Source organism: Cajanus cajan, chromosome 1, assembly GCF_000230855.2.
Source record: "Cajanus cajan strain Asha chromosome 1, NIPB_CcT2T_4, whole genome shotgun sequence".
NCBI lineage: Eukaryota > Viridiplantae > Streptophyta > Magnoliopsida > Fabales > Fabaceae > Cajanus > Cajanus cajan.
The window spans coordinates 45,155,480-45,173,985 of NC_138517.1; the positions used below are offsets into that span (position 1 = coordinate 45,155,480).

Consider the following 18,506-nt stretch of genomic DNA (forward strand, 5'->3'; position numbering starts at 1 on the left):
TTAGTATTATTATTATTGTAGTTATTATTATTATTATTATTATTAATACTACGACGACGACCACTATTATTATTATTATCAACAACAACAATAAAAAAAAATAAAAGAAAATCTAAATAAAAATAATAATAATAACAACAACAACAATAATAATAACAAAAACAATAATAATAACAATAACAATAATAATTATTATAGTTAGTATTATTATTATTATAGTTATTATTATTATTATTATTAATACTACGACGACCACTATTATTATTATTATTATCAATTGTTTCCTCAAGTAGCTAATTAAATAGTTTATTCCAGATTAAAGATAAAAGAACCCCTAAATTAGATTTAAATAGATCTTTGATCAATCCCAAGCGGGTTGTTCAGCAGTAGGGGTTGATCCACGCTTAAGCAAGGTTAGGGGTTCGAATCCTGCCTTGTGTATGCAGCCGTGTTAAATCTTGGGGCCAACTATCCCACCCTTTAAGGTGCCTCCCTCGTAGCGAGGAGATTAGTAATCGCTATCGGCGGTGGATACTCTAGGAAAGAACAAAAAAAAATAGATCTTTGATCAGATTCATAAAATTTATTGATGAGGAATGTAAAGAATTCAAATTGATTAATAAATATGACAATAACATATGTGTAACACCCCGAATTTTTTCTACTAATACTACGAATAATTATTATTTATTTTTGTATTTATGAAGATTATTTCCTTATAATTATTTTGATTAATTAAATGGGTTTGATTGAATTTTTAAAGGTTTTTAACAATAATCATTTATGAAATTATTTTTTTATAATATTATTAATTATGATATTTTGTTATAATTATTATTTGAAGAAAATCATGGTTTAAATTGTATTGATATTTTATTTTAATTTGATATATATATATATATATGTAATTTATTTATTTATTAATTAGTAATTCTGGATTTTCATAGCCCCGGAACGGGCTGTTCCACTTTGGGAACGGTCCGTTCCAACTCGAGCATGCATGGGTAAAATTTCAACCCAGAACGGGCCGTTCCACTTTGGGTATGGACCGTTCCGGATGTGGTTTTAAAGAAAAAAGTATTAACTCAGAACGGGCCGTTCTGGGAGAGGCTTTTGTACATGTTCTATGTGTCCAAAACGGGCCGTTCCGAATTTGGAACGGGCCATTCTGGCCAAATCCTGATGCCTATAAATGCGTTCTGGCACTCTAGAAAAATGCATTTTTCACTTTTAACCTTTTTCTTTTACACTTTTTGGAGACCAAGGAGAACTCGGAGGAGGAGATCCTGCTTCAGTTTCAACCCCTGTTTATCGAGGTAAGGGGAGAGTGATAAACCTCGCTCTGGGTGTGGGATTGTATGTTGGGTAGTGGGATTGGCCCTCAATCCTGTGTTTGTTATATGTCATATTTTTCTTGTATGTTCCAATTACTTAATTAATATGCGTGTATGAATAGAAACTTTGTTTAGGCTATGATTGTGGAATTTGGTGCTCCTATGGGTTCCTACGGGAAACCCTAAGGGAGTGCATTGGTGCTTGTATGAGTAAATTAATTGTGATAATAATTATATACGTGAATTGTCTTATTTTAAATGTTTATTGCATAAATTGGAACACTCTATGGGTTCTTGAGAGAACCCTATGAGTAGCAGGCAAAATAGGAATATTTCTGTTTTACCTTCTGATTGTTCTGTTGTACTCCTTGCTGTATAAGATGTATAAATGTGAATTTAATTATGCAAATAGATGAGTTTTAATACGGAATAAAGTGCTCTGTAAAGATTGTCAATGAAATGTGATAATGAAATGTGATGATGAAATGTGATGACGAAATGTGATGATGCGATATGACCATGGGAAATCATAATGTGATATGAGAATGTCTAGAGTCTTGATTGACATGCATCATTTGCATAAATGTTTTAAGGGTACGATATGAAATACACTGCTAGAGAAGGCCCCCTAGTGTAAAAGCTTCGGGGATTAGTCCTTGGGGATAGCTCAGTTTGGAAGTCCCAGTCTCGCCCATTGTGTGCATGGGATGTATCTTGCGCGGCTTAGCTATTCCGATGAGACTCTGGTAGTATATCCTTCTAGTGAGAGTGTGCAGAGGGTGTGACCCGGCATGTACTCCTAGACTACTCTTCGTGTATTGCTAGTGGCAATATTCCATGTGATGTTTTACTGGCACCACATGCATTTTAATGTGAAGTCCGTGTCCATGCATGTGCATTCTTATTATTAAATGATGATAAATTACTATTTGTATGACTTGGATGATTGGATAAGCTATTGTTGTTGATTGATCTATGAGGTAACTGTATTGTTTGTGTTTGGCTATTCAGTGTGTGTTCCTACACCGTGAGCCAGAGTGAGATGTTTCTCACTCCTTTCTTTTGTGTTGTTTCTCTTGTTTGATATACAGGAGACCATCAGCAGCAAGAGGCTAAGGATGTGGACTATGGAGCTTAGGCTTCTATGTGGGATTTTGCTCTGATAGGATATGTGACATCGGGACATAGATAGAATTAGAATATGATGTTGTTTATGTTTTATTAAAGTATATATATATTTTGGAAATTTTAATTTTTATTCTTTGTAATTTTATTTGCTATTTGGATTAAGTACATGAATGTGAATTTTCTACTCACATGATTATTGGAATTGTCGTTTCATTTTTAAATATATTTTTTATTGAATAAGATATATATATGTATATATATATATATGTTGTGGTAGAGAGTGTCACAAGATGAAATTTCTAAAATATTAAACCAATTAAAAATAAGTAAGGAAAATACTATATAAAAAAGTATATACCCCTAGAAGAATTAGAGACAACACCTTGAAGATTTTGACACTCAAGATAAAATATTAAATTTATGTGAAAAATAATCATAACTTCTTGTAAATGCACCAATATCTGGAGATTCTTTTAAAAGATATGTCTTACCTAATATTCAATTCAAGTAATGAAATTTAGAAATTCCATCTATTTTTAATGGTAATGGAATTATAGAATGAAAATTGATGATATGACCGATCATTTACTTCTTGGAAGCACTAATGAAATAGTTATGGTTGCCTCAGCTTACAAAATCAAAAATTTAGAAGAACAAACTATTAAATTACTAATAACCAATTTTATTGAATCCAAAAAAGCATGGTGGGAAAATTATTTGACCCTATAGTAAAATTACCTTATAACAACTTTAACAAAAATAGAAAATGGTCAACAAATACCTATAGTGGTGGAAAATTTAATAATAGAAATAATTCAAAATTTTTTGGGAGATTCTAAAAGTTCCGATGCAAAAATCTTTAACTTCATAACTCAAGATGCCTTACCTTAGGAGAATTTAGGTGGTATACTGATAATTTTATGATAATAATTTTCATAAGGATAGATTATAAAGAAACATTTTAGAATATATTACCTCCAAATAAAGAATTATAAATCTATGATTTCCTTATTTAAAAACCAGTCAATCAATCAAAACTATAATATATAATCAAAATATGTAAAAGCAATTAAAATCTATTTATATCTATAATAATTAAAATAATAAATAATTTCATAATTTTTCTTTAATTAATGTTCTTACCGAAGATCGGTCAAGGGACACGATCTGCTGGGCAAGATTGGCGAGCCTCCTTCACTGGGTACGTCGGCTGTTCCGAAGTGAGGGTGGTGCCTGCAAAAGAGACTACGATGCTAAAGTTAGTATTTATGGGTGTATGGGTCTCGTATATGTAGTGCACGTACCATAGTGTGAAATAGGGTTTTTCTGGGCCTTGGGCTGAGGTCGGTTGCGATCCATTCAGATAGTGGGTGTAACACCCCAGTTTTTATTTTATTTTTTATTGAGGGTATTTTGGTAATTTTATAAATGTATAGGGGTGATTTAGTAGCTTGGAACGGGCTGTTCCAGAATTGGAACGGGTCGTTCCAAACTACCAGAATGAGTGTGAGTTAGTAGCCTAGAACGGGCCGTTCTCAAGTTGGAACGGGCCTTTCTGGACTATTAAATCTGCCTTTAACCCTAAATGGAAACGGGATTGGAACGGGTCGTTCCCAAAAATATGGCCGTTGTGAGTAATTAATGCACACCAGAACGGGCCGTTTTGGTTTGAGAACGGACCGTTCTGGATGTGATTTTTACCGATGATTTAAGGGTCCATAACGGGCCGTTCCGGATTTGGAACGGGCCGTTCCGGCGTAGAATGCCTATAAATTGAGCTCTCTGCCACTCCCAAAAAGCACACCTCTCATTTTCTGATTTCTTTTCTTCTACTCTCTCTTCTTTCCTCTACTTTCTGCTTCAGACCAAGGGGAACCCATCGAGGGAGACCAACCAGATCTAGTGTAGATTCAACTTCTACACATCTAGATTCAGCTTCTACATATCCAGGTATATGGGGGAAAAGGGAATTATTTGTATGTAGAGTTACATGAGGGAATTGGGTAGAGGAAGAGTCTCTTAGTATTATGAGTAATTTTATAATTATTTCTGTTTGGAGAATTATTGGTCTTATTTGATTCTGTATATATTTAGGATTACGAATATATGATTTATTTGTAAAAATGATGCTCTGGGAGAGAGAATGAAATTATAGAAAAGTGCTTGTAAGTTAGGTTTTGGAAAAATTGGATTATTTCTGTTTGAGGAATTAATGATACCATTAGATTATGTATGTGTTGAGGATTAGAAATATATATTTAATATGTAAAAATGATGATCTGGGAGAGAGATCGAAATTGTAGAAAAGTGCCCGTGAGCTAGGTTTTGGAACAATTGGGGATTTTACTATTTATGTTAAAATTATATTAAATTGATAATTCTATTGATTATCTTATTAACTTATGAATGTTATTGTTATGTTAATTGATAAGAATTGATGATTTAGATGTGAATTGCTTGAGGGGTGTGTAAACCCTTATTTTTGTTGGACTTATCTGTTGTATATGTGATATGGAATTGTGCATGGAATTGAGATATGAGATGAGATGTTGTGTGGATATGATTATGAATGTGATTGTGGTACCTCACACTAATGACCAGGGATGAGACGAACCTTGAGTAGTGATGCTTCGAGGACGAGCGTGCCCCTGGCATAGTGTAGGATGAGTGAGGCAATTGACACGCATCACTTATGTCAAATATGGCAGCCCTGGCATAGGGTTAATTGCAAGAGATTGTGTGGATTGTAATGTGATTATGGTTCCTCACACTAATGACCAGGGATGAGACGAACCTTGGGTAAGTGATGCTACAAGGACGAGCGTGCCCCTGGCATGGTGTGGGATTAGTGAGGCAATTAACCCGTATCACTTGTGTCAGTTGTGGCGTGGTCTTGACATAGTGTTAATTGTAAGATTTATGTCGATTGTGATGGATTGATGTAATTGTGAATTGAGATGTGAAAATGATTATGATAGATATAAATGCTTGTAAATTTTTTATTAAGTAATGAGTTATGATGAGATCACATTGTGGTGTGTTTGTATGTGCTTTACATATAGATATTTTCTTTTCTCACCGTATAAATTGTGGATGTTTTAGGTGAGGAGGATCCGGCTACGAGTGGCTTCTAGAATGCCAACAATTGAATTGTGGTTACGCTTTGATATTGTGACATCGGGGAAGAGGATTTTTAGAACATAGATTTTTATATGGATTTGAAATTGTAAATATTATTTTGAAAATAATTTGTAAACTCTTGTGTTTCATGTTCTAAATTTTTATTGTGGTTATTGAAGAAATTTTTTTGAAGTTTCTCATGTGAACCCTTTTACCGAAATTGAAAAATTTATTTGTAAGTTTTCATTATTGCAATATATGTGTTGGGGTAGTAAGGGTGTCACATTTAGTGGTATCAGAGCCTGGTTGATCCAATCGGCCGTGAGTTATGAGTCTACTATGCTTGTTTGGTAGATAATTGATGGAATGAATTGATTGTGAAATTTGTTGATATGTTAGTGCAATGATTGATTAAGTTTGTTGTTTACTTATAGTATAATTGTTAACTTTTCTGGAGATCAAAAAAGTAATGGCAGGAGGTAGGAACGATCGTGCAATCGCTGATGCTCTTCAAGCGATGGCTCAAGCTCTTGGTAATATGAACCAACAACCAGAGGTAGATTGGCTGGAGAGATTCCAGCGAAATAATCCACCAAGCTTCCGTGGGGGTTATAATCCTGATGGAGCTGCTGACTGGATTTTTGAAGTTGAAAAGATATTCCAAGCTATGGGATGTCCTTTGATACAAAAGGTGACTTTGGCTGCCTTCATGCTTTCTAGAGAGGCTGGCATCTGGTGGCAAGGTACTTTGCAAAGAATGATAGCTGCAGGTACCCAAGTGAACTGGGAGAATTTCAAGCGGCTATTCTTGGAGAAATACTTTCCGCGGGATGTGAGACATTAGAAATAGGTGGAATTCCTTGAGTTGAAGCAAGGAGAAAATTCTGTGGCTGAGTATGTGACTAAGTTTGAAGACTTGGTCAGATTTTGTCCTATGTATGATGGTGTGGACAATGAGGAGAACAAATGTGTGAAGTTTGTGAGTGGTCTTCGCCCTGAGATTAAACAAGTTTTCAATTATCAAGGGATCACTCACTATCATGAATTGGTAAACAAGTGCCGAGTATATGATGAGGACAACTGTGCTAGGGTAACTCATTATAAGAGTGGAGGACCCATGAGGAATCATAATAAGTTTGGGTCATCTAGTAAAGGTAAACCTTACACCAAGTCTGTCGGGAATTCGAGTTTTAAAGTGAATAATCAAGATTCTGTGCAACAAAGGAGCCAAGCTAGCCAACTTTCTAGAGGAGGGAGTGTGAGTTCTATTCCACACAACAACTACTTCAACTGTGGGAAGCCAGGGCATAGGGCAATCGAGTGTTGGATACCAAGAGCAATAACATGTTACAACTGTCAACAGAAGGGACACAAAGCTAATGAATGCCCTAATAAGAAGAAAGGAATAACAGAGGTTGGAGGGAGAGCTAGTAAACCTAGAGCGACAAGAAGGGTGTTTGCCTTGAGTGGTGCTGAAGCTACTCAATCCAATGACTTAATCCAGGGTATGTGTTTCATCAATGGAACTCCTCTAATTGTTTTGTATGACTCTGGTGCGACTCACTCTTTCATATCACATGCGTGTGTGTCCAAATTAAAATTACCTGTTTCTTCCTTGTCTTTTGAATTAATAGTAGAGACACCAACTAGTGGTTCAGTGTCTACTTCTGATGTCAGTTTAAAGTGTCCTTTGATTATTGATGGTAGAGATTTCATGGTTGACTTAATTTTTTTGTTTGTGAGTTAGCTAGATGTCATTCTAGGTATGGACTGGTTATCTTCCAATCATGTCCTTTTGAATTGTGCTGATAAATCTATTGTTTTTAGTGAGCCTGTTGAAAAAGTGAGTAAGGATTATTTGACTGCCAACCAAGTTAAGGTATCTTTGCAAGAGGATGCCCAAGTGTACATGTTGTTAGCTTCTTTGAATTATGAGAGTAATGTTTTGGTAAATGAACTACCTGTTGTGTCTAACTTTTCGGATGTCTTCTCTGATGATATGTCTAGCCTACCACCTAGAAGAGAAGTAGAATTTTCCATAGACTTAGTACCAGGAACAAGACCTATTTCTATTGCACCTTACAAGATGTCACCCATAGAGTTAGTGGAGCTTAAGAAACAAATAGAAGACTTGTTGGAGAAGGGATTTGTGAGGCCTAGTGTATCACCTTGGGGAGCACCCGTACTCTTAGTCAAGAAGAAGGATGGTAGCATGAGATTGTGTGTAGATTATCGCCAATTGAATAAGGTGACCATTAAGAATAAATATCCATTGCCTAAGATAGATGATCTTATGGACTAGTTGGTGGGTGCTTGTGTATTTAGTAAAATTGATCTTAGATCGGGGTACCATCAGATTAGAGTTAAGGGTGAGGATGTACCTAAGACAGCATTTAGAACTCGTTATGGACACTATGAGTATCTAGTAATGCCTTTTGGTGTGACAAATGCTCCTGCAATTTTTATGGATTACATGAACCAAATTTTTCATCCGTACTTGGATAAATTTGTAGTTGTCTTCATAGATGACATACTAGTTTATTCCAAGACTAAAGAGGAACATGAGGAACACTTAAAGGTAGTACTTCAAACCCTTAGAGAGAGACAACTTTATGCCAAGTTGTCTAAGTGTGACTTTTGGCTAGAGGAAGTGAGTTTCTTAGGACATGTGATTTCAAGTAGGGGTATAGCAGTAGATCCATCTAAAGTTGAGGCGGTGCTTAAGTGGGAGACACCTAAGTCAGTTAGTGAGATTAGGAGCTTCCTTGGATTGGCTGGATACTACAGAAGATTCATAAAGGGATTCTCTAAGTTAGCGTTACCCTTGTCAAGTTTAACTAGGAAAGGAGTTGTGTTTGTATGGGATAGTAAATGTGAGAATAGTTTCTGAGCTCTTAAGGAGAAGTTGACTAGTGCACCTGTTTTAATGTTGACTGACCTTAGTAAGACTTTTGTGGTTTATTGTGACGCTTCTAAGATGGGTTTGGGTGGAGTGTTAATGCAAGAAGGAAAGGTCGTATCTTATGCATCTAGGCAATTGAAAATACATGAGAAGAATTACCCCACCCGTGATCTTGAATTAGCAGCTGTGGTATTCACACTTAAGATTTGGAGACATTATTTGTATGGTTCAAAATTTGAGGTGTTTAGTGATCATAAGAGTCTTAGGTATTTATTTGACCAAAAAGAATTAAATATGAGGCAAAGGAGATGGTTAGAGTTCCTTAAGGATTATGATTTTGATCTTAGTTATCATCCGGGCAAAGCCAATGTGGTGGCTGATGCTTTAAGTAGGAAATCTTTGCATTTGTCTTCTCTTATGATTAGGGAGATGGACCTTTTGGCTCAATTTAGAGACTTGAGTTTGACTTGTGAGGTGACCCCTAGTAATGTGAGACTAGGTATGACTCGGGTGACTAGTGAGTTGTTGAAGAAAATTGGAGAAACACAGTTAGTGGATTCATTTCTAGTTGCTAGACGTGAAGCTATAGGACAAGGTATTGGAGGAGAATTTACCTTGGGTGTAGATGGAGTGTTAAGATTTAAAGACCAAGTGTGCGTGCCTAGTGACCCTACACTTAGACGTTTGATCCTAGAGGAAGGTCATAGGAGCAAACTTAGTTTTCACCCAGGAGCAACTAAGATGTATCAAGACCTTAGGAAGATATTTTGGTGGCCTAGGATGAAGAAAGATATAGCTGAATTTGTGAGTTCCTGTTTAGTGTGTCAGAAGGCTAAGATAGAACATCAAAAACCTTCAGGACTACTTCAGCCTTTGAGTATACCCGAGTGGAAGTGGGATAACATTTCTATGAATTTTGTAGTTGCTTTGCCTAGGACTATGAGTGGGCATGATTCCATTTGGGTTATAGTTGATAGGTTGACTAAGAGTGCACATTTGTTACCTATTAACATTAGGTATTCCCTTGAGAGATTGGCTAGACTATATATTGATGAGATTGTAAGATTGCATGGGATACCATCTAACATAGTGTCAGACAGAGACCCTAGATTCACCTCTAGGTTTTGGGAGAGCCTACAACGAGCTTTGGGGACCCAACTTAGACTTAGTTCAGCTTACCACCCTCAAACTGATGGTCAAACTGAGAGGACTATTCAATCTTTAGAGGATTTGCTTAGAGCCTGTGTGTTGGACCAAGGGGGTAGTTGGGATAGTCTTTTACCTTTGATAGAGTTTACCTATAATAATAGTTACCACTCTAGTATAGGTATGGCACCTTATGAAGCCTTGTATGGTAGGAGATGTAGGACCCCTTTGTGTTGGTGCGAGCCTGGTGATAATGTTATTTTAGGACCTGAGATTGTGCAACAAACCACTAATAAGGTTAGATTGATACAAGAGAAGATGAGAGTAGCTTAGAGTAGACAGAAAAGTTATGCTGACAGGAGAAGGAAGGACTTGGAGTTTCAAGAACGTGACCATGTGTTCTTGAAAGTCACTCCGTGGACTGGGTTGGCAGGGCATTGAAATTCAGAAAACTTACTCCTCGATTTATTGGTCCTTTCCAAATTCTAAAAAGAGTCGGTAGTGTTGCCTACCAAATTGCTTTGCCTCCTAATCTGTTAAATCTCCATGATGTTTTCCACATTTCCCAACTTTGGAAATACATCCATGATCCTTCGCATGTGATTGAGTTAGATCATCTTGAGGTTAAGGAGAACCTAACTGTGGAAGCTACCCCGGTGAGAGTCGAGGATCGAATGGTGAAGCAGCTTAGGGGTAAGGAAATTCCTTTGGTGAAAGTTATTTGGGGAGGAGCTACACCTGAAAGTGATACTTGGGAGCTAGAGGAGAAGATGAAAGCGTCATATCCATTTTTATTTGCTTCAGGTAATTTCGAGGACGAAATTTTTAAAAGGAGGGGAGAATTGTAACACCCCAGTTTTTATTTTATTTTTTATTGAGGGTATTTTGGTAATTTTATAAATGTATAGGGGTAATTTAGTAGCTTGGAACGGGCTGTTCCGAAAGCAGAACGGGCCATTCCAAACTACCAGAATGAGTGTGAGTTAGTAGCCCAGAACGGGCCGTTCTCAAGTTGGAACGGGCCCTTCCGGACTATTAAATCTGCCTTTAACCCTAAATGGGAACGGGCTTGGAACGGGTCGTTCCCAAAAATATGGCCGTTGTGAGTAATTAATGCACACCAGAACGGGCCGTTCTGGTTTGAGAACGGGCCGTTCTGGATGTGATTTTTACCCATGATTGAAGGGTCCAGAACGGGCCGTTCTGGATTTGGAACGGGTCATGCTCTCTGCCACTCCCAAAAAGCACACCTCTCATTTTCTGATTTCTTTTCTTCTACTCTTTCTTCTTTCCTCTACTTTCTGCTTCAGACCGAGGGGAACCCAGAGAGGGAGACCAACCAGATCTAGTGTAGATTCAACTTCTACATATCTAGATTCAACTTCTTCTACTCTCTCTTCTTTCCTCTTCTTAGTCTTATGAGTAATTTTATAATTATTTCTGTTTGGAGAATTATTGGTCTTATTTGATTCTGTATATATTTAGGACTACGAATATATAATTTATTTGTAAAAATGATGCTCTGGGAGAGAGAACGAAATTATAGAAAAATGCTTGTAAGTTAGGTTTTGGAAAAATTGGAATATTTCTGTTTGAGGAATTAATGATACCATTAGATTCTGTATGTGTTGAGGATTAGAAATATATATTTAATTTGTAAAAATGATGATCGGGGAGAGAGAACAAAATTATAGAAAAGTGTTTGTGAGCTAGGTTTAGGAACAATTGGGGATTTTACTATTTATGTTAAGATTATATTAAATTGATAATTCTATTGATTATCTTATTAACTTATGAATGTTATTGTTATGTTAATTGATAAGAATTGATGATTTAGATGTGAATTGCTTTGAGGGGTGTGCAAACCCTTATTTTTGTTGGACTTATCTGTTGTATATGTGATATGGAATTGTGCATGGAATTGAGATATGAGATGAGATGTTGTGTAGATATGATTATGAATGTGATTGTGGTACCTCACACTAATGACCAGGGATGAGACGAACCTTGAGTAGTGATGCTTCAAGGACAAGCGTGCCCCTGGCATAGTGTGGGATGAGTGAGGCAATTGACATGCATCACTTATGTCAAATATGGCAGCCTTGGCATAGGGTTAATTGCAAGAGATTGTGTGGATTGTAATGTGATTGTGGTTCCTCACACTAATGACCAGGGATGAGACGAACCTTGGGTAAGTGATGCTACAAGGACGAGCGTGCCCCTGGCATGGTGTGGGATGAGTGAGGCAATTAACCTGTATCACTTGTGTCAGTTGTGGCGTGGTCTTGACATAGTGTTAATTGTAAGATTTATGTGGATTGTGATGGATTGATGTAATTGTGAATTGAGATGTGAAAATGATTATGATATATATAAATGTTTGTAAATATTTTATTAAGTAATGAGTTATGATGAGATTACATTGTGGTGTGTTTGTATGTGCTTTATGTAACGACCCGCCATGTCTCTACACTTAATGGAATCGCGCTACTACTAGTGAACTAAGAAAATATTAAGTTGGATAACTCATACATACGGTATATATATAGGAATAAAAATAACTAAATTTCTTAAATACAAAATAATACGCCATATATGTACAGTCATCCCAAAAATAATATTCCCTAGTGCCGGTCAAGCACAGATAAAATCGTTACCTAAAATGGTAACCCTAACACGAGGATCAAAGCTCCCCATCTCGCATCGGACACCTCAACTCCAAGCTAGCCCTGACCTGCTCCTATACCAAGTATGATCATCGCAGTTCCACCACATGGAAAACAGAAGGGTAAGCTAGAATTCACAAATCAATCATACAAGTATAGAACTATAATCTATACTACACAATCATCCAACCATTAATCATATTCATAGAGTCTCACCATACACTCTATCCAATACTACTCATGCATAACATACAATGCACCAATCATGAAGTTAAACACCACACTTCATCATATTAATAATCATGCAGTAAATGCATCTCATGACAGATATCAATGCATATCAATCATCTAATGCGTCGTCACGCATACACCTAGGAGATCTCCATAACAATAGAGCTGTATAAGTGACATTCCATCATACCGAAACCACCCCAACCGTTTTCACGCCCAAAGCGCCCGCTCGGTCACAGCTAAACAGGATATAATCCTCCCTCGAGTTTACTCGGATGATGTCACTTACACACTTGGAAGTCCAGATCCACCGTCAGGTATAGCACAGTTGGGTACGGGATTACCACGACCTTGGCATGCATTAACCAAGTCAATAGTGGAGTTCGCCCACCGACTATCCGCAAGGATCCACGCACCTTCCCGAGTACTTGGTTAAGGGAATAACCCTCGACCTCATACCCCGCTCCAACACTAGCTAAGGACTTAGAGGAGACTCACGCAACCCAGTGGCCTATCTGAGCACCACTCTCCCAAATCCAGTGGCCTCCCAGAGCACCACTCTCATATATCAGTGGCCTATCCAAGCACCACTCTCAAGAGACTCTATGTGAGCTCTTCCAGTTCGAAAACATTTTTCCTCTCCTCAAGTCCTAGGCTAGACTCATGCCATAAGGCATCACATGCAATAATGCATCATACATCATAATGGTCTGCCCACCATCATGATCAACAATCATACACATGTCATAAGACATCACATGCAATAATGCATCATACATCATATATGGTCTACCCACCATTATGATTAACAGTCATACTCATATTCAAACATTCATACGTATCATCACAAAGCATACATATGAATCACACCGCACCATACATCATATATCACACATATATGATCTAACATTTTAACATATTTACGCTCGGCGTAGCCTGAGCTCGCCCAGCCTAATCCCAACCTGAGAGCCCTAAGCTCTTCCATGCCTGGCGCACTCAACCTGCGCCTAGCCTAATCCTAGTCAGAGAGTTCAGAAACTCTCATCCAAACCAACAAATCCAGTCACATGCAAACACAAAACACAATACATAGGCTCCATACAACTCAAAATAAACTCAAATCTCACATGCATCCAACCTATGCATCAAAATCATCAAAATCCTCTCAAAACCCCAAAAGATGAGATTTTCTTCAATCATCTATGGATTCTCAACATTCACGCACCTATTGAGTTTCTAAACTCACATGCAACCTACACAACAAACATTCTAGCTTCCCTAACCTGAAGATTGGCTCAGATAGCCAAAGACTAAACAAAAGTAGAATTTCCCCTCGAGGCTCAACTTGGAACTTCAGTCCTCCCAAAACAAGCTTTCTAATATGAATTTCAAGAAAAGACAGAAGAAGTTATTGATCTAGAAGAGAAAAGGAGTTAAACAGAGAAATTTGGGAGAGAAAGGAGCTCACTGACCTAGAGACCATCTCTCTAAAACTTCTCTCTAAAAACTCCCATTTCCCTGAAGGCCCCCAACCCCTATTTATAGACTTTTGGATTGGCCCAGAATGGCCCGTACCGAGTTCGGAACGGCCCATTCCGAACTCCCAATTCACGCACAAAATCCACGCCCAGAACGGCCCGTTCTGAAAACAGAACGGCCCGTTCCGGGACTCATCCGGAACGACTCGTTCTCCCTCCGGAACGGCCCATTCTCTTTCCGGAACGGCCCGTTCTCCAACCAGAACGACCCGTTCTGGAATTTGGAACGGCCCGTTTTTCCTCCGGAACGGCCCGTTCCCAACCACGAATTTCAATTTAATTTAATAGCTTGGAACGGCCCGTTCCAGATTGGGAACGACCCGTTCCAGGCTACTAAATCAGCCACATTTTTTTTTACTACGTTACAATACTCCCCAACAACAGGAATTTTCGTCCCCGAAAATAGGTCTACCTGAAAAGAGGAATGGATATTGTTCCATGAACTGACTCTCCACCTCGCAGGTAACCTCACAAGTAGCTGCATCCCAAACAATCCTCACCAAGCTGATGGACTTGCCACAAAGCTTCTTCAACTTGTGATCAACCACAACTACCAATCTCTTCTCATAGATCAAGTTCTCTCTAACTTGCACCTCATCCATCTCTACCACTTGACTCAGGTCTCTGATGTAGTTCCTCGACTGTGAAACGTGAAACACATGCTCTCCCTCTTCAAATTCTAGAGGTCTCCTCCTCCTATCAGCATAGGACTTTCATCAACTCTGGGTAGCCCTCAACCTTTCCTGAATTTATCTCACCATCTCAGTAGTCTGAAGAACTAACTCTGGACCAACCACTACTGGCTCACCCTCTTGATACCAACATAATGGAGTCCTACACCTCTTGCCATATAAAGCCTCAAAAGGTGTCATGCCAATAATCAAGTGATAACTGTTATTATAAATAAACTTTACCAATGGTAACACCTCTTCCCAGCTACCCAGATGATCCAACACACAAGCTCTCAAGAGATCCTCCATTAACTGAATTGTCCTCTCCGACTGACCATCTGTCTGTGGATGATAAACAGAGCTCAACCTCAACCTTGTTCCCAAAGCCTGATGCAGAGTCTGCCAACCTGGAAGTAAACCTTGGATCTCTGTCAGAGATAATACTGGAAGGCACTCCATTCAACCGTACTATCTCCCTGATATACAATTGTGCAAGCCTCTCCAAGGACCACCTCTTGATAGGAAGAAAGTGCGCACACTTTGTCAACCTATCAAAAATCACTTAGATAGAGTCATTGTTCCTAGCTGTCCTAGGCAACCCAACCACAAAGTCCTTAGTGACACTATCACACTTCCACTCGAGAATCTCCATCAGCACTACGCTCAAAGCACTAAGCTCAAAAACAGCTGCCCTCTTAATACCAAGCAATCCCAAAATCCTCAACAATTCTAGATCTTGTAATTGCTTAGTTCCCACCTGTCTCAAGAACTCATTAGTTATGGTGATCATACCGCAACTAATGTGATCTTGGACAACCTCCACTTCTAGTCTCAAATCTCTAAACTACTCAATCAGCTCCAACTCCTTAATCAACATAGCTGACACATGAATGGATTTCCTACTCAATACATCCGCTACCACACTCGCCTTCCCAGGATGATACATCAACTAAAAATCAAAGTCCTTTAGGAATTCCATCCACCTTCTCTGCCTCATATTCAATTCCTTCTGATCACTAAATACATTGAATCTCGCACCATACAGATAGTGTCTCCATGACTTCAAGGCAAACACCGCAGCTGCAAGCTCCCAAATCATGAGTAGGATAATTCCACTCATGAGTCTTAAGTTGCCTCGAAGCATACGCTACTACTCTCCTTTCCTGCATCAACATACAGCCTAACCCCTGGTGAGAAACATCACAACACACATTAAAATACTCACCAGTGTCAGGTAACACCAAAGCTAGAGAAGTAGTCAATCACCCCTTCAATTCCTGAAAACTCTGCTCACAAGCGTCCATCCAAACTAAAAGCTGATCTTTCCAAGTCAGTTAAGTCAAAGGCATTACTATTCAGGAGAAACTCTTCATGAATCTCTGATAGTTACCCATTAACCCAACAAAACTCCTAATCCCCGTAACAGTCCTCTGACGCTCCCACTGGATCACAGCCTCCACCTTGGCTGGATCTCCTGCAATCCCCTCTATCGATATCACATGCCCCAAATCTCACCTCAGACAACCAAAACTCACACTTGGACAGCTTGGCATACAACTACCTTTCCCTCAACACCTCTAAAACCAACCTCAGATGCTCACGGTGATCCTCCAAAGATCTAGAATACACCAATATATCATCAATGAAGACCACAAATCTGTCCAAGAATGACCTGAAAATCCTGTTCATGTAATCCATGAACACTATTGGAACATTAGTGACACCGAAATACATCATTACGCACTCATAATGACCATACCTAGTCCTGAAAAATAGTCTTCGATATGTCACTCTCCTTTACCCTAATCTGATGGCATCTGAATCTTAAATCAATCATCAAAACATCGAAGCTCCCCTCAGCTAATCCATCAAATCATCAATTCTCAAAAGCGGATACTCATTCCTTATTGTCAACTTATTCAGTTGCCGATAATCACACAAACGGCCCCACCACCTTTCTCTACTAACAGTACCAGGGCACCCCAAGGAGAAACATTGGACCTCACTACTGTTTCTCCAACAAATCCTCAATCTGTTTCTTCAGCTTTACCAACTCAGCTTGAACCATCCTATAAAAAGCCACTGATACTGATCTTGCACCAATACCAGGTCAATGGTAAATACAACATCACGCATAGCTGACAATCCTGGCACATCATCTGGGAACACCTCAGGAAACTCACTGACAATCTCAATCCCAGTGATGGCCCTCATCGTCTCAATCATTCAAAATGACAAACAACATGAAGCACTCAGCTCCATCTCTCATCAACTACTCAGCCTGACCCGCTGACAACAACACCTCATCCTCTAACTGAGGAAATACCAACTCTCTTCGAGCACAATCTATAAGGATGTGATAGGCAGATAACCAATCCATCCCTAAGATTATGTCAACATCTACCATGAACAACACAATCAGGTTCACTCAGAACCTCCTACCAAACACCTCTATCGAGCATTTCACATATATCTCCGACGTCACCAAAGAAATTGAAGTCATAATAGATACATACAAATCAACGTGCCATGCAGACACCGACAATCCAATCTCTCCACACAATCAACAGAAATGAAAGAATGCGTGGCACCAGAATCGAACAAAAATAAAACATCCTCACCTGCTGCTTTCCGCTTCCTCTTCACCAAATCTGATGAAGTGGAAGTCTCTACACTTGACAATGCAAGCACTCTCCCCACAGCTGTAGGCCTGGATGGCCCCGGGACACTTCCAAATAAAGTCGGCGGTGTATGACAATCTCTAGAGATGTGGCCTGGCCTACCACATCTGAAGCAAACATTCCCCGGATGAGGACAATCTCTAACCACATGTGCTCTTTCACATTTGTAGCACCGCACCGACTGTGCTCCACCCTGAGGAGTAGCAGGACGAGGTCTCCTACTAACAGCTACTCTCTGAGACTGTACAGGTCTGTCATAGGGTCCCCTCTGCTGGCCTCCTCTCCTGAACTCTAGCAGCCTTACCACTGCTACCACCACCTTCCAATCTCTCAACAGTCTTTGCCTTCTCAACCAAGGCAGGAAACTCCACTATGGACATAGGGACTATGACTCTCTTCAGCTCATGCCTCAACCACTCCGCAACTTCCTACATCTCCAAGCCTCAGATACGGCCTGAGAGTAGAAACAAGCCAGATGCTCAAACCTCGTAGCATAATCTGAAACAAACATGCTCCCCTGTTGCAGTTTCATGAACTCGGCTTCCTTAGCATATCTAACGTTGTCCGAGAAATACTTCTCCAATAAAATTATCTTGAAGCAATCCCAATCTATAACCACACCTTTGTTCTCTATCATCTACCTGATGTCTCTCCACCAGTACACAATCTCGCCGCCAGCATGTATACTGCATAGGCCAACTTCCTCTCCTCAGAAAATCCCAAAACACTGAAAATCTTCTCATCTCACACAACCACAAATATATCACATCGGAATCTGAATCCCCCCTTGAACTGATGAGACTAACATCTCCTGAACTCTACTAAATCTCTCCCATCTTGAGAGACCACCGGTCTAGTTAACTCAACCGCAACTCTACCCGCCTCCATCTGAGCAAAGTGAGCACTTTGTTATCGCATCACCATGGCCATCATCTCCATAGCCCTAGTTGATGGATTCCTCCTTCCATGAATAACGTATTGTAGGGAGAGGAAGTCCTTGCCCTTGATCTTGTTCACCAAAGGGAAGACACAAAGGAGATTTTTGGGGTGGGAAAAAGGAATGGTTTGCGTGAAGGTGTTTAGGGTGGC

At 39.1% G+C, this 18,506-nt stretch overlaps 1 protein-coding gene across 1 annotated transcript; it reads right to left on the minus strand.

Moving 5' to 3' along the window:
- Positions 1–17,235: 17,235 nt before the first annotated feature.
- On the minus strand, positions 17,236–18,054 carry LOC145954586 (uncharacterized). The gene is made up of 2 exons (XM_083069181.1): positions 17,903–18,054; positions 17,236–17,761 (listed from the first exon to the last, which is right to left on the minus strand). Exons 1-2 carry the CDS (start codon positions 18,052–18,054, stop codon positions 17,236–17,238), a joined length of 678 nt encoding a protein of 225 aa, XP_082925307.1.
- Between the last annotated feature and the right edge of the window lie 452 nt (positions 18,055–18,506).

Bases quoted from the DNA above. Each gene is read 5' to 3' on its own strand.
- LOC145954586 (XM_083069181.1), bottom strand. From the start codon at position 18,054: ATGATAGAGAACAAAGGTGTGGTTATAGATTGGGATTGCTTCAAGATA. The intron at 17,762-17,902 runs GTTTGAGCATCT...TTGGTTGAGAAG, and splicing joins GTTTCAGATTATGCTACGAG to GCAAAGACTGTTGAGAGATT.